The sequence below is a fragment of the Lissotriton helveticus genome, chromosome 10 (genome assembly GCF_964261635.1).
Source record: "Lissotriton helveticus chromosome 10, aLisHel1.1, whole genome shotgun sequence".
NCBI lineage: Eukaryota > Metazoa > Chordata > Amphibia > Caudata > Salamandridae > Lissotriton > Lissotriton helveticus.
In genome coordinates this window covers 931,339,477-931,367,383 of record NC_136071.1, presented here as the reverse complement: position 1 = coordinate 931,367,383, position 27,907 = coordinate 931,339,477, and the positions used below count along the sequence as shown (strand labels likewise).

At 42.0% G+C, this 27,907-nt stretch overlaps 1 protein-coding gene across 1 annotated transcript in view; it reads right to left on the bottom strand.

Annotated features, from left to right (window-relative positions):
• Nucleotides 1-380: 380 nt before the first annotated feature.
• Nucleotides 381-27,907, bottom strand: part of GTPBP10 (GTP binding protein 10) — a 126,998-nt gene continuing 99,471 nt past the window's right edge. Inside the window, exons 7-10 of the mRNA XM_078663587.1 lie at nt 21,974-22,081; nt 14,328-14,405; nt 4,875-4,998; nt 381-803 (exon numbers count right to left, since the gene is read on the bottom strand). Of these exons, the coding sequence (XP_078519713.1) occupies nt 550-803; nt 4,875-4,998; nt 14,328-14,405; nt 21,974-22,081 (564 nt within the window). The 3' untranslated portion in view covers nt 381-549. The remainder of the gene's footprint in view (nt 804-4,874; nt 4,999-14,327; nt 14,406-21,973; nt 22,082-27,907) is intronic.

Genomic DNA, 27,907 nt, shown 5'->3' with positions numbered 1-27,907 from the left:
TGACACCGTTTCTATGCCCCTTGCCCTCATTTCTGATTTCAAGGTTTTTCTTTAAACAAGATATTCTCATATAAGCAGGAGTATCTTGTCTGTGTTGTCAGCATCTACAAGTGTCCATTGGATCAGTGTGTGGTCTATGCGCCTGCCTATAGGGTGTGGTACAATCATGTAGAATCAGTCTGGGAAACATTTATAGAGATATATGCTAGTTCTGTTAATTCCTACATCGCAGAGTCTACAGAAGGTGCCATAGCGCATACACAGAAGAAATGTACTTGCCTTCCAGTACCTTTATGGTGTTCGGTACCACAGGGGACAAGCTCTGCATATAGTTCCAATTTATGATTCGCTAATACCACAAATACTAGGCGTGCAAGACATTTAGATGAGAATTATTTATAGGGATATGAGGAACATGATGCAGCAAGTAAGAGCAGATTAGACTGTTAACAAGTTGTCACTTTCACATAGGGTATCACGTAAAAAAAGTTCTTTTGTATTTAAAATAGCTTCCACATTGATGTCAACAACCTCCTTTATGGATCCGTGTCACTGTATATCCAGTATTGAGTTAACATTTTTATGTCTTTTAAAATTTTGATCTGTGCCCGTAGTTTCTAAACTCTGAAGTTTTTCCTTTTGGTACTTTTCATGCTCCAGCTCATATTGGTCTTCTAGAGATTTCCTGATAGCAACCTTCAGTTCATTCACTCCTAGGCCAGTAGAGGCCGAGATAGGAAGGACACAGTTAAACTCTGCTGGAGTTTCTGGAATCATGTCTTCTGGTAGCAGGTGTAAGAAATCTGTGAAAAAGAAACAGGTTTATTATTGGATTTGTAATTATGATTATTATTGTGCAAAAATACAGAAACTTCACATTTATAAAAAAATACAATAGGGTTAAGAAGGCAAAATAACAGAAAAGAGTGCGTTATGTTATGTTAATGGGCATTTGTTGAGCGCACTGTCACCATGAGTTTCCTGGCGCTGATAGGACACTGAGACTGTACAGGAGAGAATTTATTGGGAGTGCGAGAAGATTTATTATAACATTATATATATTATAACAAGTTATCATGAATTAACATAACAGAAACCAGAATGTAGGTGAGAAGGAAAAAAAATGTTTTTGATATAGGTAATAATTGCTATGGAAACAAAAGGAAATTTACTTGATTAGCAAAATATTTTTTACCTATGTTGTACACCATCGGCAAAAAGAAAAGAGTGAAAAGGCGCAGTTGCTGGTAGTGTCATTCAGTAAGCACTTGCCTACAAATTGGCACCAATACTATTTTACTTGTTTTATTGACTGATCTAAGATGATGGACACCACTTACAATGATTGATAAAAAATAGAAGGCATGTTAAGTGCTTGGAAGTGCTTCTGATATCAGAGAGTGCCCAGCAGCAAATGACAGCTGTCGGGCACTCCAAAAAGTTTAACCAAAAAAAACAAAAGACGTCTGAAGGGGTAAGGGAGCAATAGAATAGTGGGTGGGAGAACATAATATAAACCTAACTAGGTGGGGAGGAAGGGCAAAGAAGCCCACGAGGAAGAGGACGACACAGCGTGCTGGGAAGTAGGGAGTAGAAATCCACAAGGGAAGAGCGGCAAGGAGTGGCTGCTGGGGGAGCAGGTGTTTGGTGGAGGAAGTTACTCACAAGGGAAATAATGAGAAACACAGGTACTGTCTTGGAGTGCTGAAAGAAAGATCAAAAGTTCTTCCCTAAATGTGAACAGTGGAAGCACTCAAGGCATCTAATCAAAACAGATAACATAGAGATTATGCCCCAAGGGAGGGGCTGACCGAAGAAGGTGGGGGGGGGGGCTCAAGGTCGATCTACACTTTTTTTGCAGAGGCAGTCCCCGCAGGGACCAGCGCCGAGACCCCGGAAGAGAACTGGTTCTGGGCGCCTGGGCGCGCCCCAGAAGCAGGAAAATGCCAGCCCCCCCCCTTGCTGGCAGCGCCAAGTGGGCGCCTACCCCCCCCCATCCAATGGGGGCAGTCACGGAGTACAAACCCCCCAATGAGGAAAAGCGACCAGCTAGCCAGGTGAGCAAAAGGGGGTATATAAGCACCGCTCCTGGAAAGAGGGCATCGTAGACCAGGAGCTGCAGTGGTGCGCTTCGGAGGAAGCTACACCCGCGCAAAGTAAGCACAGAAACAAATAAGCAAGGAAATGGCCCAGATGGGGCCAGAAATGAGAGAAGCCTGCAGAAGGAACTAACGAACGATATGCCAGTCCAATTGCGAAGGGACAATGGAAGATGATCAGCAAACACAGACGGATGATTTATGACCCATGCATGACAGTTCGCTAATAGTATTGTATGGCAATGGCATAGGAGTAATGACAGAAAGTATATGCATGTATTATAAATAAAAACTGCGGCCAACACTGACCACTAAGAAAACAAACGGTTGTCGGCTTGTTCATTCTGATAATCACCAAAAGTGGGATGCATATAGACTGGAGTGGGGCACAGTGCAGGGGTTATTTACAACAATATATGTAACTACCAATTCTCCTTGTGTGAACTACATTCAGATATATATTTCTTTTCCCTGAAACAAGTAACATGCTTCAGTGTGCTGTTAAATCTTCAGCTCTTAATGCTTGTTTGTCATGCAATCCATGCATAGGCCACTGTGAGTGTGCAGTCCTTGCTTCAAATGCTTTTGTTGATTTAGCTTCTTCGTGAAGGCATGGGTGTTGGCATTCAGTCCACCAGAGCAAGTGCTCCAGGTGCAGGGCAATGAGGGTAAGGTGGCTGCAATAGGATTCTTTTCTTTATTTCATGGTCAAGTGCATGATATAAAGTCTTCATATTGTTGTTTTATGGTATGGTAGCCATCTTTGCAGTTTATCGTGGTGGAAATGCTAGTGTATTAATAAGTGTTTTTAGACAAAAAACCTGCTATCTTCCATCAGGTACTAATTGATGCTAGACTTTTGTTACACATTAGCCCAAAATATCTTGCAGTCCTGCTTTTCACCGTACAACTCTCAACCACATCCTAAACAGTTTAACTGTCATAAGTAATTACCTTTGTCCTGCATCGGCTTGATGAAAGTGAAAATCATGTAAACCCTGACCATGTCTAGTTTGCATGGCTTCAAACTTCAGCCACGTGCAGCAGGGTTTGCCACAGGCCTGGCCAAGGGCCAGAACCTGCACCTAATCACCACAGCAGTCCAACCCCCGTTGCTCACACCTAAAGGGAATTAGCCACAGTGAATTTTACTGATTGTTCTATGATTTAATAGTTTTCAACCTTTGCTGTGCAAGGTCTTCAACCATGTGCAGCAGGGTTTGGGCACAAGGCTTGTCATGTTGCCACCGAAGCAAAACTGCAAGGCCTCTGGTCATGCTCAGTAAGGAGCAGGCTACAGAGGCCATGCCATGTGCCCGACCCTGAGTGACACCCGACCCATGCAGCACACGGCTGTGGTCAGCAGGGGGTTCGCCACAAATAACCAAGGATACGCACTATAATAGGTGCCTGGCTTTACCTGGAAGTTAGGAATTATGGTGCATGGCCTGGTTGCAGCCAGGCCTTGTGATGAACATACAGAGGCCACTCCTCAATGGGGATCGGCACAGGGTTGGAATCTGGTCATGCCATGCACTCTACCTCAAGCTTTCCTAGCAAAGCCAGACAGTTATTTTATTATTTGTATTTGCTTATGCTTTTAAATCTTTTTTTTATAGTGTTGAAAGTCACAAGTCAGAAGCTCAAGCATCGGAGGTACAAATCGGCAGCCGAATCGAGCACCTAAATTGGTCGTTTATCGGCTCGCGTGGGCACTAGCTTGTGCACCAAAACACGCTTTTTTCCCAAGGATTGGTGTTGATTTTCCAAAAACTGTGCACCGAAGAACACTGCTCTGGATTTGGCAACCCACAGCTGTGTACATTTTCTTTTGACAGCGCAAAACTCACGAGTAGGAACCTACTCACAAATTTCAATATGTTTGACAAACAAAATTCAGCCCTAATCCTGTCAATCCCATGGTCTTAAAATCTGAACATGTGATTGACAGGATTGACTCACAAGTTAAAACAACATAAAGTTCTACTTTCAAGCCAAATTTGGCGTTTCCTCGCTATGTCCTGTATAACATCTATCAGCTACTGCTTTCGTCAACGGAAATAAAGCAACTTTAACATGTTCTCGAATACCAAAGTTTCTTGTCCTAGCCTAGAAGTGTTTTACTGTAGTATATACATATATACATTTCCTGCAAATATTTTCATACATCTATATTCCAAAGTTTGAACAACTCTTTCAACAAGCACACATAAGCACTTTAAAAACCAGTAGACCCACAGCAGACTAGTAAATGGGCCACTTTCACTGACCTCTGTGGTAGTTTAACCTGTATAAGAAATGTTCATGCCAAAAGGTTACTTTTCAGAAAATCAAGAATATTAACGTATTGGTCCCCTAGATACCATTTCTGCAACTCTTATCTGCGAAAATGTCTCATCCTGTGGCTGCCCTGGATATATAATGATCACCTGCTCTTATTCAAAATATTTGTACACATATGCCTAATACCACCTGGAACAGTATTGCTGCATAGTCCGAGTACTCCATTTACAAAAACCCACAGCAGTTAGATTTGTGTTTTGTTCTGCCCCCCACAACCGCCCCCACATTTTATTTTAACATAGAACGAGCTTTCCCTAGCTTAAACAATCTAATTATGGTGATGTAAAACAAATACATAAAAAATAAAAAGCGATGTATTTTTATTTTGCAGAAAAAAAGGTTTAAAACAATTGTATTTGGTGCCTTATCAATGCACTACTTTTTCAATCAACGCCACTGGTATCTACATTACTTATATAAAAGTGTTCTTACCCTCAGGGTGCTCTAGTTGCTTCATGAGTTCATTCAATTTGTCTTCTGCATTTGGAAGATCCATTTTATTAACTGCAAGAATGGCTGGCTTTGTCAGCAATTCTTCCTTGTACAATTCTAGCTCCTTTAATTAAAAAGAAATATTTTAGAATATTCTCTTTATATAAGTATATATTGTTTTGTTTCAATTAATCAAAGTCAATATTGTGAGCAGATCTAGTACCATCAGAGTCTGCCTCTTTTGCAATTGAATCACAAGACGTTTGTGATATCACCCACAGCTCATGGTTCATGAGGAAGTGTAGAATTCAAATATTCTGTGACTGAGTGCGAAATGAAAGCATGTGTCTGAACCGTAGAGAGATGAAAAACATTTTTGTGAGAAAGAGAATGTATTTTAAGACCATAACACTGTGGTTGAAGCCATGTGAGTGCTGAGTCGAAGTGTCTTCTGTGCGTTCCACAAGAAGCTCCACTGCAAACGCTTATATGACCAGTTTTATTAGACCAAGCAATGATGACATTTTGAAAAATGAAGGGACACCTCTTTTACTTCACTAGTTGAATTTGTTAACAACTTGGATGAATTTGGCACTTGCTCTCCTTCTCGAACGAGTGGGGTCGACTACAAGTATGCATTGGTTACTGCCTGGGCATGATGTCACTGCAACCATATAACACCTTAATTATAGTTCCTTTTTTGATGCATCAAATCTGCTGGATTGCAAACCGATTTTGAATACTGTAAAATCTTTAGGCTTGACTCTTGAAAGAAAAAAAAAAACTATGCATGCACAGATCAACACATCAGTGAAACGGGCACATTATGAAGTTAGACTCCTCCAAGGATGAAGTCCCAGATCTCACTGGTTGATTTTAAAATCATCGTGCAAGCACAAGCGCTCTTAAGATTCGTGTGTGGCATTTCTAAAATTCACATCAATCATTTGAAAGCAGGTTTTAGTACAGCTGCTCATCTTTTATCTGGTGCCAATAAGAAGTGATCATTTAACCATTCCTGTTCTCTGTAAATTGGCCTCCCAAAGAGGTGAGATGCATATTCAAGCCGTCACAAATTACACATAAGACTATACTCCAAAGCTCTCCCAACTAGGCACAGACTGTCTTGCCCTGCAAACACTAACCTTCAAGAAAGCAAGAATTCTACTTTTTCAGGGAGACGGCCCAGAGTCCGGAACTGTAGTACCCCTTTTAGGATGATCCCTTAATATGGTACCTTCAAGAGAGGGCTGAAAGTGCTTCTCTTCCAAATGAGATCCACTTGATGCTCTTCTGAGATCAACTGATCAGAGATTACCTAAGACTCTGATGTTGTATTATGTTGTTACTGAGTTGATGTCAATTAGAACTCACTTTCCCCCTCCCCCCCTCCCCTTTTTTTGCCCTTTCAGTCACAACAATGTAGGTCTCATACCAAGCATACCATGGTGGTGAGAAATTGATTACCTATTGAATGTTTCTTTTTATACCCGCATCTCTCTTTTAATAGATGTTATCCATCACATTCAATACGTGTATGCACATCAGATCTAGAGAAAAGATTACTGCTGTTCTGAACGCTTTGGTTCATGGCACACAAAACTACAAATACACTTAAATTAATTAATTACATTTCTGTAGCAAATGAGGATTGATAGGAATATGCATTCAACCTATTCTACAGCATGTACAGCAGTGAGGAAGACCTTATCAACAGTTTAATTGTCGTACAAATAATATGTTGCAGTTAAGAATAGAATACATTTGTGGGGGCAACTAGCCAGCTAGGAAATAGGATGTGAGAGTCTGTGCTCCTTAAACAGGTCACTAAAATCCTGAATTTAGCCTATTGAACTCCTGAGAGAAATCTAGACCTGCGCTGCCCCATTTTTCTCAGGTAACACGACGGACATAATGGTCATGTTATGTGAGAGCACCAAGTGAAAAACTGAGACTAGGACGATTTTGAGGAAGATTGAGGGACATTCACCCTGCCTAGAGTACTGGAAACTTATAGCACTCGCCACACCAAGGAAGGAAATCAAGGTACTTGAGTGGTTAATATTTTTAATAAAGCTGTGAACTATGCAACGGCAGTCAAGATTTGGTTACAGTCAGAATGCAAAAAACATCAAACTACATGAATGTAATATAAATACTGTCTCCTGAGGTGAAAATGGGGGCACAAGTGACATGTAATACTAGTTAAGCTAGCAATGTAAATGTTATCACACCTGATAATAAAGACCTGTTAAAATGTAAAATTGGGGTTAATCCTCTCTAGTGGGATTGCAATACAGACATATACTGAATCTGCTAAACATGAAGGAGGACCAAGGCACTTGTTAACCAGTGCTATAGACAACTGCAGAAGAGGTGGGACAAACTAGAGCCCAGGCTGGATAGATGATACAGATCGGTCACATTTTCAAGGAAACAGAACAGGCTGCGATAATAGGCACTTAACTGCAGATCAGATACGAAGCTCCCCATGTTAAAGCAGAGGCGCGTCTACAAATCTACATCATTCATGGGAAATCTTTAAAGGGATGTTGACACATATGGGTGAGATGAGGGTGTTGCTTACTTGGGCTAGTCACCAAAGAAAGATACATTTACAAATTAGTCCAAAGTCACTGTACTCTATGCGGTAAAAGATTAACTGTTATAGATATGACATAACAAACAATGTGTCTTACAGCAGAAAAGAGATCTAGTTGAATATCCTAGATGCCTCCTGAGGAACCTGGCAAGTGCATACAGCAGTTTAACCTTTGGGCATGGACTGAACATGAACAGAAGAGCATGTATGCATCTGCATTGGCTATATTTAATTCTTCCGTGAATCGTGGAGGTTAGACATGTAGAAGGAGGGAACAGTTTCATCATGCCTGATGTATGGCACTAGACCATGCATAAGGAGAGAATTGTTTCGTCATGTTCATGCTGCAGCATTTCTTAAAAAGATAAAGTTAAAAGAAAAACTAGACATTGCGGCTGGATGATTATAGACATACCTAAGCTCAATATGAGCTTAAATGCCCACAAAACTGGGAAGCATAATGGAAAAAATACACCTTTGCACCCAAAGAAACCTTCAATTTAAGCGCATACATTTCAAATGCAGATGTTACACCTTGTAATTTATATAGGATTGATCCTGAGAAAAACCAAAGGGTTGCATACAGAGCAGAGTTCCTACCAAGGATAGGATAGGATAGTTGGGAAATGTAGAGTAGTGTGCTGGTTGCCTACAAAGCTTAACATCCATCACCTGTAAATTGCATACTCTTGAACATTTACTCGATTCAAATACTTAGTAGTAGCAGGGAACTAATAAGCGGTACTAGAGATTTATTTTCTAATTAGAATGCCGATAGCTGTACATTTTAAATATCATGAGTGACATTAAAATACTAACTGTCCAGACTTACATTTATTGCTGCCATAAAGTGAGTTGGAGAACATACCCATGCATGAATTGAATGTTAATGTATCCAGTTGAAATACGAGAATAGTGGGCTATCTTCAATGGTAGGCTACCAATGTAAGCGTTATCAACTATGTTAAAAATCTGTTTAAATGGAAAATGAGTGTCGGTCCTTAGATGGGCTTACCATATTGTTATCAACCAAATTTGCTAAATCAGATTTGCCTAACTACTTGCTGCATTTTGGCCAGCCTGGAAGATCAGTCTTTTGACAAGAATACTTTGTTATTTGGTTATTTGTATTTATCTTTGTTCAGGAATGAGGAGATGCAGAGTAGCAAGTCCTGCTGGGATTAACTTTCTGACACTTTGTCAATGTTTTCCTTGGGCCACGTTTATTGTGGATGGGGATTTTATTCTGTATTTTAATATACTCTTGTTAGATGATATAATGGGGTATATGCCTTGATGCCCTATTGGGGTTAAGTTCTCATGCGCGATAGAAATAATCACTCATTCATTTCATTCATGCAGAGCGTATGCTGCGTTCCATGTGGTAATTTAAACCACAAGACCAGCAGTAAGAATGCTCAACTGATGGGTATAGAGGTGGCACAAGCCAACTAAACCTCTTTAAACAGACACCAATGTTGAATAACTAGCAATATCTATCTTCGTTCTAGCGGTCTGTTTGCATTATTAGCCATTAGATTGGTATTTATTAGTTGCTAACTTTTATTCATTTCATAATTTTTACGTACTCACTCAAGGAGGGAACGATCATTTGAGGCTTAATCAGGGCTTACATAATAATGTCAGTAAATTCAATCTCCACAGGTAAATCAATATCCTTATTTCAGATCAGTGTGCTGGTACATTAGGGATTTCCCAAGGCATCACCATGCCTGTTTCTGAATAACCTGACAAGTGTCCTGTTCCTTCCTTCAATGTTTCAAACGGAAGGTATCAAGAACCAGTAGTCAGCTTCTGTGGTTCTTGTTCAGAGCCAGAGCGTGTATTTTTATTATGATTTGTTTTAGAACTTGAAGCTAATGACAAGGTTGAAGTGGTCTCTAGGCCATACCAACTAATAGCAACCCAGTGAATCTTACTAATTATTGTTAAATCTCATTACTGGTTGTGACATCAAAAGTCCCAAGTGTAAGAGTATTCTTTTGCGGGTTTCTTGTTGGGTCCATAATAAGAACTTGATGCTTTGGGAGTCAAGGTAGTTTTCGAGAAAGGTATTTTGCACCTTATCATGGTTTGCCCCTCGAACGATTACCCAAAGATTCATGGAGCATGTTTGTCGCTGCTTTGTCGATTTCCAGCCAGGTGTTGATAAGATTGACCTAATAACCCATAGCTGAATCTAGGTGTCTGAAAACACCATCAGGTCCAGTGGCCTTATTATATGCTTTCTGTACTGCTAACTGGACTCAATTATAGTTTAACCCATCTGATCCTGTATTTAAATATTTAAAAAGATTGAAGTTAGGAAAGGGCTGTGTATGGGTTTCGTGATGAATCAGCCCAATAGTTAGACTTTTTTTGGAAGACCTTCCCCAATATTTATCGTCAACACGACCATAACTCTTGTTTGCAGTTTGTAGATGACCTAGCAATTATGAAGTATAACCACGAGGGTGTGCTGTGGCACATTATCACCCTTAAAAATGATTGTAAATCCAACAGGCTCACTGTAAACACTAAGAAAAGGTGTTGGTGCTTGGTGGTTACATATTACTGGGGGCTTTTTCGTTTGAAGATAATAAACTGGATAAAGTCTATTCCGATGTTTATCTTAGAATGTGCTTATCCAGTTTCCTTTCATGGTCATTTGCCAGATTCCAATCAGAGGGCAAGCAGGAGCTACTGAGGCCCCAAAGCATGGGTTAAGGTTGTTCACCTCCGATGTCTCTAGTTCCATCATACTATGGCTTTGCAAACTAGGCCAAGTACAACCCTGTGAGCACTGGAATCTCAGTGGTTCTGATGGCGACATGTCACAGGCTTCTCAGGGAGTTAGTGAGTGGTGCTCGAGAGCAAGGCTCAACAATCACACAAAAGCACAATAACAGATTGTCCTACCCTGTGCTTTACTCTCAAGAAAGTAAAAATGTACTTTGATGTACACTAGAACATACTTCTACACACATTATTTGTGAAAGGTTCAATTTAGTATTCTGGGTGAATGAGCTTGGTGTGCCTACATCAGCTATTCCCCCACCCTCCTCCCCGGTTCCCCTCTTTCTCTGTTTTAGGTGGGTATCTCCTGGGATAAGGTAATAGCATGATTAGGGCCCAGATGCATATCGCCTTCTCTTTTGTAAAATGTGCTCAGTCTCTCACAGTTAAGTACTTTGTTCTTACAGAGTTCAGTTCCTCAATTCTTACCATCCTTGGTAGATCAGTACACCCGGGGTTTGTCTCAGTGTGACTGTTCCTTACAGCTTCTGGGAGAGAAAGTGTGTAAAACAGCAGCTCCATCTGGGTCTCCTAACTGAATGCAGGTGCCCACCCAGCAGATATGTACTCGACTATGCTGCACATCTCTGAAGACTGTAGGTGGCAGTCTCAAAGGCACAGAACTCGGTCCTCACAGAACACTACATCGCACTAAACAGGTGGGCGGGAGCTGGAAAAACAAGTGGAGTAGTAGTACCGCTTTAATATAGTAACAGCACAGCAGAAGGAGATGTGCATCCACTGTCGGCACTTTCAGAACCAGTTTGAGGTGGCTCTCTTTTTCAGTGGCCTCTGCATAGTTGCTCTCCAGGCGTAGCCATAAGTAGAGTGATGCTTCTCACAGCGGGGTTGTCTCCATCCCGTAGTGCAAACATCAGAGGCAAAACCTTCTACATCTTGCTGTCATCAGCAAAACTGAAAGAGTGATCAGAGAACGACAAAAGTCTGAATCTCACCTCAGGAGACCAATTCATCTTGCACAAATGAGTCTGCAGTCCGACACTTCACCCCATCATACACCAAATGCCAGTATTTCAGAGAGACTAATAAGCATCCTTTAGCTCTGCCAAAGGCCTAACTGAATTTCTAAGGGAGCTTTGTCTTCTCTTTCCTCACTTCAGGGTCTAGGTCTCCTCCCTCAATCGTCAGGAAATTCAGCATTACAGTTGCATTGTCTGGGAAAACAACCCCTCAGCACTGCACCTTAAAACTCTTAAGAATAAGAGAAATGCCTACTTTAGGAAAATCAAGCGCTTGAAATCTGACTTCTTCAGCCTCCAGCTTGACCAAGCAAAAAACCGACCAAGAAAACTGTTCGAACTAGTCAAAACTCAAACCAAGGAACAACCTCTATAATCAAACAACACAACAAGCGTTATACCATCCTGTGAAGACTATTCTGCTTTCTTTAAGCTAAAGACTGATAATATAAGAAGTGATCTCCCCAATGATGTAAGCCGATACTCCAGCCCCATCAGCATAACTAACATTCAACCTTAAAACAACGCGGCATGGTCGTCCTTCGACACCTACTCTGAAGTAGCAATTAACAAACTGCTCGGCACCCTGAAACCCTCTAATCACCTCACAGACCCCTTACCTGCTAATGCTGTAGAAGACTTCACCCCCCTGCTCCTCCCACTCTGGACTAAAATCATTAACAGTTCCCTGCAACAAGGGCTCATCCCGGACTCCCTCAAGGTGGGGCAAGTCACGCCTATACTCAAGAAACCTACAGCTGACCCTGCTGACCTAAACAATTACCGCCCTATCACCAATATCCCCACCCTGGCCAAACTGCTGGAAAAATGCGTACAACTCCAACTGATAAAACACATTGATCAGTTTGACCTCCTCAACCCTCATCAATCAGGATTCCGAGCAAAACATAGCACGGAAACGGCTATGACGCACATAATTGATGACGCCCTCCAAATCCTTGATCACAACGATTCCTGCCTCCTCATTCTACTTGATCTCTCCTCAGCATTTGACACTGTCAAACATGAGAACCTACTGGAGCTGTTAAACACCAGAATGGGTTTATCCGGAACTGTTCTCAAATGGTTCACTTCCATCCTACATAACCGGTCTCAGAAGTTCAAGATCAACAACATGTTGTCCTCATCTGTGCCTGTAACATTAGGCGTTCCACAAGGATCTTCCCTATCCCCCACTTTGTTCAATCTAATCATGGAACCACTCACCACCTTGCTTTAAGCATCTAATGTACACTTTCACATGTACGCCGATGACACTCAACTCTACCTCAAACTACAATCCCCGGAAGACATCAAACTTCTGAACTCCACGCTCAGAAACACCCAATCATGGCTTGCCGACAATCACCTCAAACTAAATGCTCTGAAAACTGAGTTCCTTCTGATCGCACCTCCTGCGAAAATCGCCATCACCCAAACCTGGCTCAAACACCTAACTGCACTCAATGTCCAACCCACCATCGTGGACTCCGCGAAATCCTTAGGCATCACACTTGACGCCAATCTCAACATGCAGCAGCACATTAGCAAAGCAACTAAAGGAGCTAATTTCCAAATCAACACTTTGAGGAAACTTAAACCCTTCTTCCCAGCTAAGGACTTCCAAACTGCTGTACAAGCCCTATTCATCCCATGCATAGACTACGGAATTTTGGCTCTCAGCGGACTCCCCCTATCAACAACCGGTCCCCTAAGAGCCTCCTTTAACGCTGCAGCGAGACTTATCACTGGATCAAGGAAACATTCGCATATATCCCCTGACTTAAAATCCCTGAACTGGCTGCCGTTTGAAGCCAGAATACAGCTGAAAATCGCCTGTATGACACACTTGGCCGTACACCACAAGTCACCCGACTACCTCGCTCAAAAGCTGACTATATCAGGAGGCTCGAGATCCAATAGAAGCACAAAAAATCTTCTCCTGAAACCTCGAAGATTCCGGAAGGAAAAAACATACAAACGCTCCTTCTCGGGAATGGCACCCAGGATCTGGAATGCACTCCCTCCGGAAACCAGACTTATCTCCTCCACTGCATTTTTTAAGAAAGAGGTAAAAGCCATCCTTATGGCTAAATTCACCTGAACTCTATATTTACTGGATCGAAGACTTTGCACCGTTTTTGTATTATTGGTTATCTGAATGTCTTTTTGGTATTATGTTTTTATCTGATTGCTATCCTATTTGGCTAGTCACTTACTACTGACTACTATATTGTACCCAATAGTTTGTTTAATCACCCTCTTGTTTCCCCTAGCCCTTGTTTTCTGTAAAGCGCTCTGATATATGCAAAGATCTTGTTCGCGCTATATAAAACTCTGAAAATAAATAAATAAATAAATAAACCATGCCTCCATCTTGTGAAAATGCGAGGGGTATCCAAGATGGATCCCACAGTCCTCCATTACTCTGGGTTCACTCACACTGATGTGCCACACACACACAACATACACTTGGGATTGTGCACTAGAAGTTGAAAGCAAATATTAGCAGAACTTTATCCAAGTGAGCTAGCAGGCCTCCACTTCTATGTCAGATAAAAAGAGCACAACTATGGATTCACAGAACATGGTAAACTGCCATGACAACTCTATGTGCTAAACCCATGACAGGGTCAGTAGGCCCACTGTATTGACCTCAGCTCTTGTCAAGTGACAGGCCTAGGCCTGTGCGCACATACAAGATTGCTATGAAGCCAGGGACCAAATGGAAAAAACAGGATACCAGTCAGGTACTCAAAGCAGGGGAACAGGACTGTACATTATGCAGCCATTTTTGCAATACTCAATAAAGTTGGGGAGAATTTTTCATCCATTTTTTCTTTGTAATCAGTGTTTACTGCCGTTTACTCGGTTTGATGTGTACTGCATTAAGACAGAATGTCTGAAAAAACGCAATCTTTACTAAATTGAAACCTGAATGTGCTGGAAGGTGGTGTACACAAACATAATTCATTGAAGGTAATGACGGGAAATGAATGCATGTTTTACTTAATAAATGAACATAAGTAAACAAGTATGAAATACAGGATGACAATGTTTAAAAAGACAACCCACCTTTGTAAGAAGCTGTATAGTCTCAAATGCGGTTCTAAAGGGAGTTTTAGTAGAAAGCTGAAACCCAAAGACATCAACCTAGCAACACAGCAAGAATAAGGAATAAATACAAATATGCCAGCATATATATTAATTACATATCACAACGTTTTGATAGGAGCATTAGAAAATACAACTCTCAGAAATGAATACTCTGAATACATTACTAAACATAAAAAAGCAGAATCTTTTAGTTAAATAAGAAAATGGAAGTAGACAAGTTTACAATCCTCTCAGATTATATAAATCCTTCCAGATTCCTAAAAACTGTACATTTACTGCCTGGCAGTCTGATGTTGTACTAGAATAGACGTAGGGGGGAAAGGGCTGCAGTGCAACAGGTATAATTCCACAACAACTCACTTTGTTAACTACAGTGAAGTTATTCCATTAAAGTAGCCCTCACTTCACACTATGTGAGACACCTTCCTTCCTCCTGGTACACAGGAGTGATTCAGCAGTCAGAGCGTTGTAATGTGAGGCTTGTGCATGTACACCAATCCATTCCACGCCCATCCCTGCATCAAATACAACTACACATACTAGAAAGGGCGAAAGTTTGGTAGGTCACTGTAAATGGACTCGGAGCTTGCCAATCAAAGTTTAATAACTGGCGTTCACCCTTTTATATGGCAACCTTTGTTTCCATTGCATGGAATACTTCACAAGTACATAACCAAATGCCTATTTAACATAACATTGAGGCTGCCTTTAAGTTAATCAAGTAATAGTGTTTGTAAAATGCATTCAGAGTAACCTATGTGGATTTCCTTTAGATGACATCAATAGGTACATGTACTAATAGGTTAGAGGAGCTGCCAGGGCCAGCTTTAAGCGCAGTTGGCGCCTGGTGCGACAATCATTCTTTTGCCCATCCCATGACCTTTTCCTCGGATTCCCTCATGACCACCAGGCAAAAGTGCCCCTCACCGCTCCACAGATGTTCTCTCATATATTTAATTTGTTTTAAAGCACTTGTGCTGGCAGATGTTACTAATAACGCATATCTGCCTAAACAAACCCTTTTGAGCAACATTAGGAATAGATAAGTCTGAAAAAGCCTTATTAACTGGGGAGGATAGGATCAATGAGAGCAATTTTTTTTCTTTGATCGAGCCTAGGCAGCGCGCTGTAATTGCTATAGGAGTGTAATGCTGCATGCTGCTTACCATTGGTTCACTCGTAGAGGTCCCTCTTCTTTACTGCCTCCTAACTTGTTCAGGCAGCCGATACCTTACTACCGTTAAAGGCTCAGGAGCACCGGTCAAGTACAGTGTCCCTACGCTTCAAATGAAGCATTGCAATGTTCCTTTCCTCCCGAATGTCTAAAACAATGTCATTTACAACACCAATACCTATAACTTTCACAAATGTGAGACCTATTGCATTACAAATGCTCATTGCATCCAGGTTTATAAAAAGTGCAGAGAGTCGGAGAGCCAGGCAGGAAAGTAAGAAAATACAAAATGCACTTCGGAAAGTAAATAAAACATGCTCTGAGCTGGCAGGGAGAGTTACAGAGGTGGAAGAAAGAACGGGAGCCTTGGAAGATGAAATAAATGGATGGAGGGAATTTAGACAAAACCAAGAGAAAACTAATAGTGATGTATTATGGAAACTCGAAGATTTCGAGAATAGGCAGCGGAGAAATAATGTTAGACTCTTAGGTATTCCGGAAGGAAAGGAGGGACAGGATGCTAGAGCCTACATAATTGAATTTCTTAAGGGTGCTTTTCCAGACATAAAGGGATGGGACTGGGAATCAGAGATCCAGCGCGCACATAGGTTTCCTTTTGTACAGAAGAAGGGGGATGGGCCAAAAAAGCCTAGAGCATTCTTGATCTATGTGGGCAACTTTCTATTGAGAGAAGAGATACTGGCCAAAGCAAGACCACAGGCAAAATGTAGATTTCAGGAGGTGGAGTTCTTCGCTAGACCAGACTTCTGCCATATAACGGTAGAGCGTAGGTGGAGACTTCGTGAGCTGATAGCTCCTTTTCAGAGAATAGGGTGTGAGGCATACCTAATGTTTCCTAGCAGACTGAAGGTGGTCAAAGATGGTCAGTTTAAAATCTTTTATTCCGAGATTAGAGCGGCTGAATTTTTGGCATGGCTCAAGGAGAGGACCCCGCAGAATAGTACACAATCTCAAGATCTAGCAGTAGACGTACTATCTAAAGGCAGCAAGATGTAAAGTGAAAATTTTACAGCAGCACAAGAACAGAGAATTGTAGCGGATTGTTACGTAATGTGCGATTTGGTAGTAGTAAATAATAGTAAGAGAGCACCACCTAGACAAAGGGTGAGGAACACAGCAGGAGCGGGGGGGGGGGGCGTGGGACCCAAGCAGACACAGCTGTCACACAGAGGTCCGTTGGACCTTTTTGCCTGTAGGGGGGGTGGGACAGTCGGGGTGGGGGGGAAGGGTGGAGTTCACGGGGGGGGCAAGGAGTGCAAAGCAAATAGGAAATGTATAATACAGGAAACATTATGGAATAAGAGGAATAATAAAACAGAAGGTAGGCTTGTGTTGGTTGAGTTATATAAAGCCGTGGTCATAATTTGTTTTTCTTGTTTTTCTTTAAGAGCCAAAACTGTGATGGTGTTTGCTAAAAACCCAGGATGAGTACACGCATAATGACATGGAATGTGTGTGGTCTAAACGATAAGACAAAAAGGCAAAAGGTAGCTGTCTTGATTAAAAGTTTAAGAATAGATTTTCTAATACTTCAAGAGACTCATATACAATTGTCAGAAATCAAGCTGTTAGACCAGCTAGGCCTTACTGTTTTAGCACACTCTAGGCAGGGAAGTAGGAATAGGGGGGTGGCGGTTATGGCAAGGCAAAGAGATGTAACTACCAGGAAAAAATGCGAGGATGTATGGGGTAGATGGGCCTTGATAGAATGCCTGGTTGGAGAAACATGGGTTACTCTTGGGTCTATTTATGGGTCTACAGGTGATGATCCGGAGATTTTTGAAGCAATCGATATTGAGTTGGCAACCTGGGCTCCATTTATTGTGATAGGAGGAGACTTTAATATTAATGGAGCAGGGGGATTGGGGTTGGGGTTGGGACCTCCAGTTGAATATAAGGGGAGGAAGAAAAGAGTCTTTAAGGCAATTGTTAATTTAGCCAGAAATAATGGTCTGTTGGATGTTTGGGACACCCTTAATCCCAGTCAAGATGGGTTTACGTACTACTCAGCACCCCATAGGATAAGTGTCAGATTAGACTACTTTTTAGTTAGTAGCCAAGGGATTGACGGGATAGATATCGAGAGAACACCAAGATTATTATCGGACCATAACCCTCTTATAGCCACCTTAAAAGGTTTGACAGCGGTGAGGAAGACCTCGGAGTGGTCTTTTGAAAAGGCTTTTTTAGTGGAGGATGAATATATCCAACATATGAGGGAATGGATATCTGAATTTTTGAATATAAATAGGCATACAGCACCTCCAGGGATAGTGTGGGACTGTTTTAAGGCTGGAGTGAGGGGTGAGACCATTAGCTATGGGGTAAGGAAAAGAAAACAGGAGAAAGAAAGAAGCGAGGGGGTAAGGAGGGAATTGCTGCAGGCAGAGGATGAATTGAATAACAGGACTGATCAAGCTGACGGCGCAGCCCCAACGGACTCTGTATATCTTAAACTTGTTAAACTGCGAATGGAGGAGGAAGAACAGATAGCAGAAAAGGCAGCCAAACAATATACTGTGAACAGAGAGAACTGTTATGAGATGAACGAAAGGGTGGGCAAATTGTTAGCAGCTAGAACTAGACAGAAGGTATCATTTGGGGAGATAAAAGCAATCAAAGATAGTACAGGGGCGATCTTAACTAGTGCACAACAAATAAGAGAAGTTTTCAGGGACTTTTACACGACCTTATATTCTGAGAGCGATATAAAGGACCCTGAAGACATAATGGAGTATTTGAACTATTATGAGGGGAGGCAGCTGGAGGAAGCAGAGAAGAAGAGGATAGACAATATGATAGACTTAGAAGAGGTAAAAACAGCTATGAAGAGTTTACCATCAGGCAAGGCGGCAGGCCCAGACAAAATCCCGCTAGAGTTTTATAAAGTGTTCTGGGAGGAGTTAGGCGGAGATATGCTTTATACTATGAAGCAGGCACAGAAGGGAAGCTCAATACCAAGCACTTGGTCTGAGGCCGTGATTGTGGTTATTCTCAAGAAAGGGAAAATCCCAACTAACCCGGGGTCATACAGACCAATCACTCTCATGAACACGGACACAAAGATTTATTCAAAGGCACTGGCGACTAGATTTGCCAGTGTAATAACACCTCTAGTTACCAATACCCAACATGGGTTTATACCGGGACGGGGGACTACACACCATGTTAGAAAGTTAATTACCCTTATAGATAAAACAGAAGTAGATGGGGACCCGTTCGCAGTGTTATTACTAGATGCCGAAAAGGCTTTTGACCGTGTGTCGTGGATGTATATGTGGAGTGTCTTGGGTAAACTGGGATTTGGCAGTGGCTTTTTAACAGCGTTAAAAATATTGTATAGAGACCCTGTCGCGACAATCAGAATTAATGGGGGGTTAACGGAGAAAGTAAAAATTAACAGGGGCACAAGGCAGGGTTGCCCATGCTCCCCGTTACTGTTTGCGGTATATCTAGATCCACTAATTAGGAGACTGGAGCTAAATAGGAATATCCCCCCAATCGTTACACCCAGGGGGGAATGCAAGATTCTGGCCTATGCCGATGACGTGGCGGTTATAACATCTTCCCCCACAGAGGCTATAAGACATGTGGAACAGGAGGCAAAGGAATTCGGGAAGGTCTCTGGGTATTCTTTGAATACCGGGAAAACACAAATTATAAAAAACAGTAAGGCCCTATGCCAGGATCCACGGGTAGTGCGGACGGGAAGTTATCTGGGAATAACTATAACTTCAGAATTAGACAAGTTAGTGGATTTAAATATCGATCCTATTATACGGAAAGTTGGGGGCGAATTAGATAGACTGAATAATCTCCACTTTACCCTGGTTGGAAGAGTGAATATTATAAAAATGTTAATTATGCCGAAATTTCTGTATCTTTTTCGAACAATTCCCTTATGGTTTGACAACGTGTGGTTTAAAAGGATTGAAAACATGATTAACAAATTTATCTGGTCCAAAGGTAAAACTAGGAGAGCGGCGAGGTTCTTGGCACTCCCACGGGACAGAGGGGGGTGGGCGTTACCAGACTTGAAGTTGTATTACTGGGCCGCTGCCTTGCAGTATATGGTAGGATTAATAGGTGGAGCTGAAGCAGAAGAAGAAGACCACCTAGGGTCATTAGCGATTTATGGTATCTTGCTGGGTGAAGAAACAAAAAATATTTTTTTGAGAAATTTTGACACGGCATATTATAAAAGGACGCGTTTTAAGACCATACTGTGCGCATATAATATATGGAAGGCCTTTATGAAAAAGTTTGGTTTGGGGAAATTTAATAGGTACATGAGGTTATATGAGAATGTGTTACTTCCGGGGGATATATTCTCTGACTCAGTTTTTACGGAATGGTATCGGAAAGGGATAACAAAATTAGGGGATGTAATGGGGATACAGGGGGTGGAACAATTTGTCACAATACAGAGAAAATTCAATCTGTCGACAAATCACTTCTTCAAATATTTACAAGTTAGAAGTTTCCTACAAAGTAAAAGAGGGGGAATAAGAGGATTTGAAAAAAACGACATATTAGAGATAATAGAATCTGGAGTAGATTGCACAATTAAAAGATTCTATTTTGAACTAAATGAACAAAGACCGGATGATATGGCGAAATGGGGGGAAATCTGGTCAACAAAGCTGGGCATAGAACAAGAATGCTTTAAAATATCATTAGAACTAGGGACGAACATTCTATGCTCTGCGTCACTACAAGCTCAGCATTATAAGACGTTGTACTGGCTTTATTATACCCCGGCTAAACTGGCACAATGGGGAGCGACAACCGGTATAAACTGCCCCAGGTGCACGAGCGTAGATGCAGATGCCATTCACATGTTTGTAAGATGTCCCAGTTTAGTCACAGTACTTAAAGAAATAGAAATGTTTCTACAAAGGGCACTAAAACTACATGTTAATTTATCACCTGCGATTATTTTGCTAGGGGTAGATGGAAACAACGACGTTGAGACAGGGAATTATTTCATTTTCGTGGCCATGGCAGTGTATAGACTGTGTGTAACCACCGCATGGTTAGATCAAGCGGCGCCATCATTTCAACTATGGTTAGCTAGGTTGCTGAGCATATACAATTTAGAAAAAGCGATCTACTCCAGAAGTGGGAAAAGACTGAGGAAATTAGGTCTGGATATATGGGAAACAATAACGAAATGGAAGGAAGAAGGTTGAATTGTACAGGAAATGCATACGTACATAATTTTGTATTTAATCTGTATAAATCTGCATGTAAATAGTAAATGAGGTATAGTAAGGTATAACTCCATAGAACACATATAGAAAGTATAATCGATGTAAATATGTATGAATAAGGATAGCGATTTCACCCAAATAAGGGGTAATGTATCATTTTGGTATTGGCATTTAGATAATGGTTTTTTTCTTCTTTTTCCTATATTTCTTTTGTTTTATTTTTTCTTCTTTTTTTTGTGTGTTTGTTTTGTTTGGATTTATTTCAAATGAAATGTATGGTGTAAAAATTGATAAGGGTAGGAAAAACTGTATTTTCCTTATTTGCTCCATGTCCCCTCTGCGCTCCAGAGGGTGGGAAAAATTTAAAAAATTCTGTGAATAAAAAGATTCAAAAAAAAAAAAAAAGTGCACTTGGAGCTGGATTAAGAGATCGCTCAACAGATTTCATTTTAGCCCTGTAGGTAGTGTAGAAACCACGGCCAAAGCCACAATTGAAAATCTATCAAATTTAGAGCTAATTACCAGGATGACAAAAGGCATTTTTTTTGTACCACAGTTACAGCATCAGGCACCGGAACAGACACTTTGGAAGAGAACCAATTCAGCCGAAAATCTACCAATGACAGACATGTTGGTGTCCATTCTGCAAGCAAATATGCACATTCGACATGGCCGCTAAGGTGGGGGTACGCAATAGTGCTTGCATAGAGGTCTCCATTACATGCCACAGCTAATTCCCAACATGTAAGGACAATGCAAGTATCTTTTCCAGGAAGCCCACAAGCATTACTCTAAGAGTGCTTCATAAAGTAGAAGAAAGAAAAGTGACATTCCGTTTTTGTTGCTTTAAACAACTGCTTTAATTATGCTCTATGACTTGATCTGCCTTTCACCTCCGCTGCTGGCTCAGGCAGCAGCGACTGTGACATCAGAACTCAACTCTAATAAGGTATTATATTTGAGTTCTGATGTTATTTCTTTACAATAGCCGACTGTGAGCATTAAAAGTAACTGATTATAAAGAAATTAGCGATGCATTTTTATATACAGATTGCTGAATTCCATGCATTATATCATCCTTAAAGGAAGAAAAACTTCCGTTTTAACTTTCCACAAAAGGATGCTACAAAACCTTTAATTAAGCATAGTTATGGAAAAGAGGCGGCACATAATATCAATTTATCATGCTATCTTACCACAAAAAGAAGCTGCTTTGTTCTTTCTATATGCTTGAGGAATTTATGCCCCATTCCTTTGTTAATATGCGCACCTTCGATCAAACCTGGGAGATCGGCTACGGTTACCTAACAAAAGATAGACAAACAAGCATGACAATGATTTTCAACTAATTTCAGTCAGTTTGGAGATAACACTTCTAAGATAATAATTAGAAAAAATATGAGTTATGGGACATTACTTTGCTCACAACACTTTTAAACATGAGACTGCATGACATACATTTCAGACTTGTTAAACTATGAATAAAACTATCAAAAGTGTCAGCTATTCTTAATCCAATTTCAGACATGCTGCGACTACACCAGTATGAGAGGAGACAAGAACACTTTTACAGCACAAGGGCGGCTATTCATGTGCTTGGGCGCAACCCCCTTATGCTGCTTTCCCCACACTTCTTATTACGGAGACAAATGGAGAGTTGGGCGAAGGACAATCAGAACAAAAGGGTCTTGAAACTAGGAGTGCAAAAGTTAACAAGCATTTGCAATGCAATAGGTCTCGCATTAGGGAAGTTTGAGCTATGGGGATTGTAAATGACACATTTTTTGTTTATGTGTTGGTTTTGAAAATAGCTAAATTAATAGCTTTGTCATTTACAATGCCAATAGTTATAACTTTCGCAAATGTGACACCTATAGCATTTGTAATGCAATAAGTGTTGTATTTACGTGAATTAGATGTATTGATATTACAAATAACAATGGCTTTTATTTTTTTTATAATTAATACTTAAATAAAAGTTATTGTAATTTATAATGGCAATAGCTTAAACTTTTGTAAATAACCTTTGTGAAGATTATGTTCAGTGTATTTTATTGTGACAAAAATCCAAGAACAGAAGTGAAAAATTAACATCTTTTTGTGACATTTGTAATAAAGCTTGAAACATTGAGAGAACATATTTGAACCAGTTGTTGTTGAATGGTTGCACAGATTGATGCTGTGGGGGCGCGGAGTGACGTTGTGGTGGCGACGAGTGATGCTGTGGCGTTCAGTGATGCTGTGGTAGCGCATAGTGATGTTGTGGTGCCCCTGAGTGATGCTGTGTTGGCCCTGAGTGATGCTGTGGTGGTGCTGAGTGATAATGTGGTGGTGCTGAGTGATAATGTGGTGGTGCTGAGTGGTGCTGTGGTGGTGCTGAGTGATGCTGTGGTAGTGCTGAGTGATACTTTGGTGATGCTGAGTGGTGCTGTGTTGGTGCTGAGTGATAATGTGGTGGTGCTTAGTGATAATGTGGTGGTGCTGAGTGATGCTGAGTGATGCTGGTGTAGCGGTGAATGATGATGTGGTGATGCTGAGTGGTGCTGTGGTGGCGCTGAGTGATGCTGGGGTGGTGCTGAGTGGTGCTGTGGTGGTGCTGAGTGGTGCTGGGGTGGTGCTGAGTGATGCTGTGGTGGTGCTGAGTGATGCTGTGGTGGTGCTGAGTGATGCTGTGGTGGTGCTGAGTGATGCTGTGGTGGTGCTGAGTGGTGCTAAGTGATGCTGCGGTGATGCTGAGTGGTGCTGTGGTGGTGCTGAATGATAATATGGTGGTGCTGAGTGATAATGTGGTGGTGCTGAGTGGTGCTGTGGTGGTACTGAGTGGTGCTGTGGTGGTGCTGAGTGATGCTGTGGTGGTGCTGTGTGGTGATGTGGTGGTGCTGAGTGATACTGTGGTGATGCTGAGTGATAATGTGGTGGTGCGGAGTGATGCTGGGGTAGCGCTGAGTGATGATGTGGTGATGCTGAGTGGTGGTGTTGTGGTGCTGAGTGATGCTGGGGTGACGCTGAGTGATGCTGTGGTGGTGCTGAGTGGTGCTGTTGTGGTGCAGAGTGGTGCTGTTGTGGTGCAGAGTGGTGCTCTGGTGGTGCTGAGTGATGCTGGGGTGGCGCTGAGTGATGCTGAGTGATGCTGTGGTGGTGCTGAGTGATGCTGTGGTGGTGCTGAGTGGTGCTGTGGTTGTGCGGAGTCGTGCTGTGGTGGTGCCGAGTGATGCTGTGGTGGTGCTGAGTGATGCTGTGGTGGTGCTGAGTGATAATGTGGTGGTGCAGAATGATAATATGGTGGTGCTGAGTGGTGCTGCTGAGTGGTGCTGTGGTGGTGCTGAGTGATGCTGTGGTGCTGCTGAGTGGTGCTGTGGTGGTGCTGAGTGATAATGTGGTGGTGCTGTGGTGGTGCTGAGTGGTGCTGTGGTGGTACTGAGTGGTGCTGTGGTGGTACTGAGTGGTGCTGTGGTGGTGCTGAGTGATGCTGTGGTGGTGCTGTGTGGTGATGTGGTGGTGCTGAGTGATACTGTGGTGATGCTGAGTGATAATGTGGTGGTGCGGAGTGATGCTGGGGTAGCGCTGAGTGATGATGTGGTGATGCTGAGTGGTGGTGTTGTGGTGCTGAGTGATGCTGGGGTGACGCTGAGTGATGCTGTGGTGGTGCTGAGTGGTGCTGTTGTGGTGCAGAGTGGTGCTCTGGTGGTGCTGAGTGATGCTGGGGTGGCGCTGAGTGATGCTGAGTGATGCTGTGGTGGTGCTGAGTGATGCTGTGGTGGTGCTGAGTGGTGCTGTGGTTGTGCTGAGTGGTGCTGTGGTGGTGCCGAGTGATGCTGTGGTGGTGCTGAGTGATGCTGTGGTGGTGCTGAGTGATAATGTGGTGGTGCAGAATGATAATATGGTGGTGCTGAGTGGTGCTGTGGTGGTGCTGAGTGGTGCTGTGGTGGTGCTGAGTGATGCTGTGGTGCTGCTGAGTGGTGCTGTGGTGGTGCTGAGTGATAATGTGGTGGGTAATTAATAAAACCACTTATGCATAGCTGGGAGCTGCTTTATTGTAAGCAACAGACATGCTACATGCGCTGCACAACGAGTGTTTGCTTATGGTTTGAAAGGCATGTGGGGCCCCGTTTTTTAAAGGTTAAATGACACACTTTAAAGGCAACATTAGATCCCAAGTGGCAGGCACGCTGTATGCGCTGCAGAACGAGTGTTTGCATATGGGTTGACAGGTGTGTGGGGCCCCGTTTTTAAAAGCTACATTTGATGCTTTAAAGACAGCATCGGATCCCAAGTGGCAGTCGCGCTGTATGCACTGAACAACGAGTGTCTGCTTACAGGTTTAAAGGAGTGTGGGGCTCTAGATTTTTTTAGATAAATTCCACACGTTTAAAAATCCCTCATAACCTCTGCAATATTTTGTTTAAGCTGTAACAGTATTTTTTTTAACTATACAGTTAAACCACAAATAGCTGTATAATACTATATACCAAGCATACACAATTATTAAAAGACATAGGAAAATAAGGCCTACATTTATCGCACAATACATCTTTAACGCAACATTTATAACAAAGTACCAGATGCAGCTAACCTCTGCAACAGGTTTGTAAACAAACGGCGAGAAAAGTGATAAAACCCACGCCCCAGCTCCACTTCTAAAGAGAACACAATTAATTTTATGGTGGACCAAAAGCATAATATAAAACTTATGCTTATCTCCAGGAAGCGCAATAAAGATGTGCGTCTGTGCTCAAGAAAGCATGCCATGCAAGCTACTTTGCATTACGTATCACATGTGCAAAACGCACAGGGCAAAGGAGTACACTATTATATAGCATATACTTGTTTTCTACATTTATATGTTTTCTTTTTTATTAATTACCACGCACACGGACTGCTTATTTTAAACTAAATAGTCCTATTGCAGAGCTCTTCGCTAGCAGTACTACGGATTTTACTTGTAAATATAAAAAGCTCTTATGCGTAAAACATCAGTCTCTGCTGTAAAAATAAACAGATCACCGTGGCGTGTTCGCAATGCACAGCCATAGCTCTACTTAAAATGTATGTTATACCACAGGGTGTAGACATATGTTGTCGGGATGCCAAACATTTTTAAACACAATTGCAGGAGGTGAAAATACTATAGTTTAAATAACCAACCGGTGTGCAGCACCAATAGAGCCCGCGTTTCCCAGAGAGCCGAACCGGTTCCTCAGTTGCATGGCAGCGGTTTAAACTACATTTATGCTAAATCAGAAGGGATGTGGCGGCAACGATACCAAATCCAGTTTTAGCTACCTCTGTGCGCGTAGCTTTGTATCTGTGCACATCATACACAGTACAAAAAAGACATCATTCCGTGCTAACAAAACAAATATGTTTTAGGTAATGTAAATAGTGCTGATAAAAAGCACGGTTACAACTACGGGTGAAATTGGCAATAAGTAAACCTGCATAAAGACGCACACCGTTTAACAGTTAAAAACCTTACATTTTAAAGTGCAAATCTGTAATATACCATAGCTAGGAATGTAATAAACGTAAGTGCTGTTTGTTAGTTAGCTCCGTATATTACCTCACACATAAATGTTTAGCGCTGCTTGAATTGTAAAAATAACTCCTGTGCCTGCCCACTAAAATATGCTTGTTCTTAAAAAAAACATGCGATCCCAAGCAGCAGCTGCGCTGAATACGTGACACAACGAGTGTCTGCTTACACATTTAAAAGCGAGTAAGGCACTCGTCTTTCTTTTTTTTACCAAAAAGTCTATAAAACATCGGGATTGCTAACAAAATATCACACGGAGTAGCGCTGCACATTAATAATAATTTCGAGCACTTTGCTATTTAGATTGTAACAGCGCAGCCTCCTCGATCCTTTTCAATTAGCATCAGCTACAATAGTTATATTCAGGGGGTACAACACGTTTAAAAGCATATTGTCCTCAAAAAAACTCCTGATCCCAAGCAGCAAACATGCGAAATACGTCCGACACAGGTTACAAAGCATATAGAGCCCTCCTCTTTCTATAACTAAATTGCTTGTTTTAAAAAAAAACACATGATCCCAAGCAGCAGCCGCGCTGAATACGTGACACAACGAGTGTCTGCTTACAGATTTAAAGGCGAGTAAGACGTGTAAGGCTATAAAACATCGGGACAGCTAACAAAACCTCACGTGCTTAAACAAACAAGAACATCGCCAAAAGAAACAAGACGGAGGGAAGAGAGGGGAGGGGGGAGGAGAAATGCGACACGGCGGGAAGGGGCAGGCAGGATGACTCAGGGGAGGGGGCGGAGCGGGGCAGAGCGGCATGTGGGTGTGAAGAAGCCGGGCCTTTGAAGTGAAGCTAAGCTTCACTTCAAAGGTGTCGGAGGAATGCGGGCGGCTGTGCACGCGCTTTTAAGCTCAATGCACATGCGCATTGAGCTTAAAAGTCACGGGCACTGCAAGGAATCGCCACGATTCCTTGCAAGTTAGATAAAGAGTCGATGAGCCCCTATAGTCTCGCTTGCTCGATGCGCATGCGCATCGACAGGCGAGACCTAAAAATGTGCAAACATTTGTGACAAGAATTTTGCTGTAGAAGTAAGCACACGTTGTATACAGATTCTATGTCAGGATCGGAGGCTCCGATTATGCTTCTCATTTGTTTACTACTTAAACACAGCAGCCAAAGAGAGAACAAGTTTTCCTAACACTACATTACCCATAAGCACAAATATGTCAACATCACAAACCATAGAGTGCAGCCCTATATAAGCTCCAACAAAGGTGCCAGTGTACTCTTTCTTTGAGTAACAATCCAACAGTTAAGTCATTTCAAACAAGAAGCTTGATAACTTAGATCCAGGGAACCTCCTGATGAGGAAACAACTCGGCCCCAACGGGACACAACTCTCGATCTTGCGCTGGAACAAAGTGAAGTCTGGTAACTACCCTGAGTAGGGAAGATGTATTATCCCTGCCAACTGCAGAACGAGTGTCGCAAAGCTCTGGTTCACCACCCTTTACTTGTTATCTGCACTTGAAATTATAAAGAGAAAAGCCATAACTCTGGTCTCAATACTTAAGTCAGCATCATGACCATAAGAAAAGGGAACGCAGAATACAAGAAAATCGTATGCAATAAATTAAGACAAAG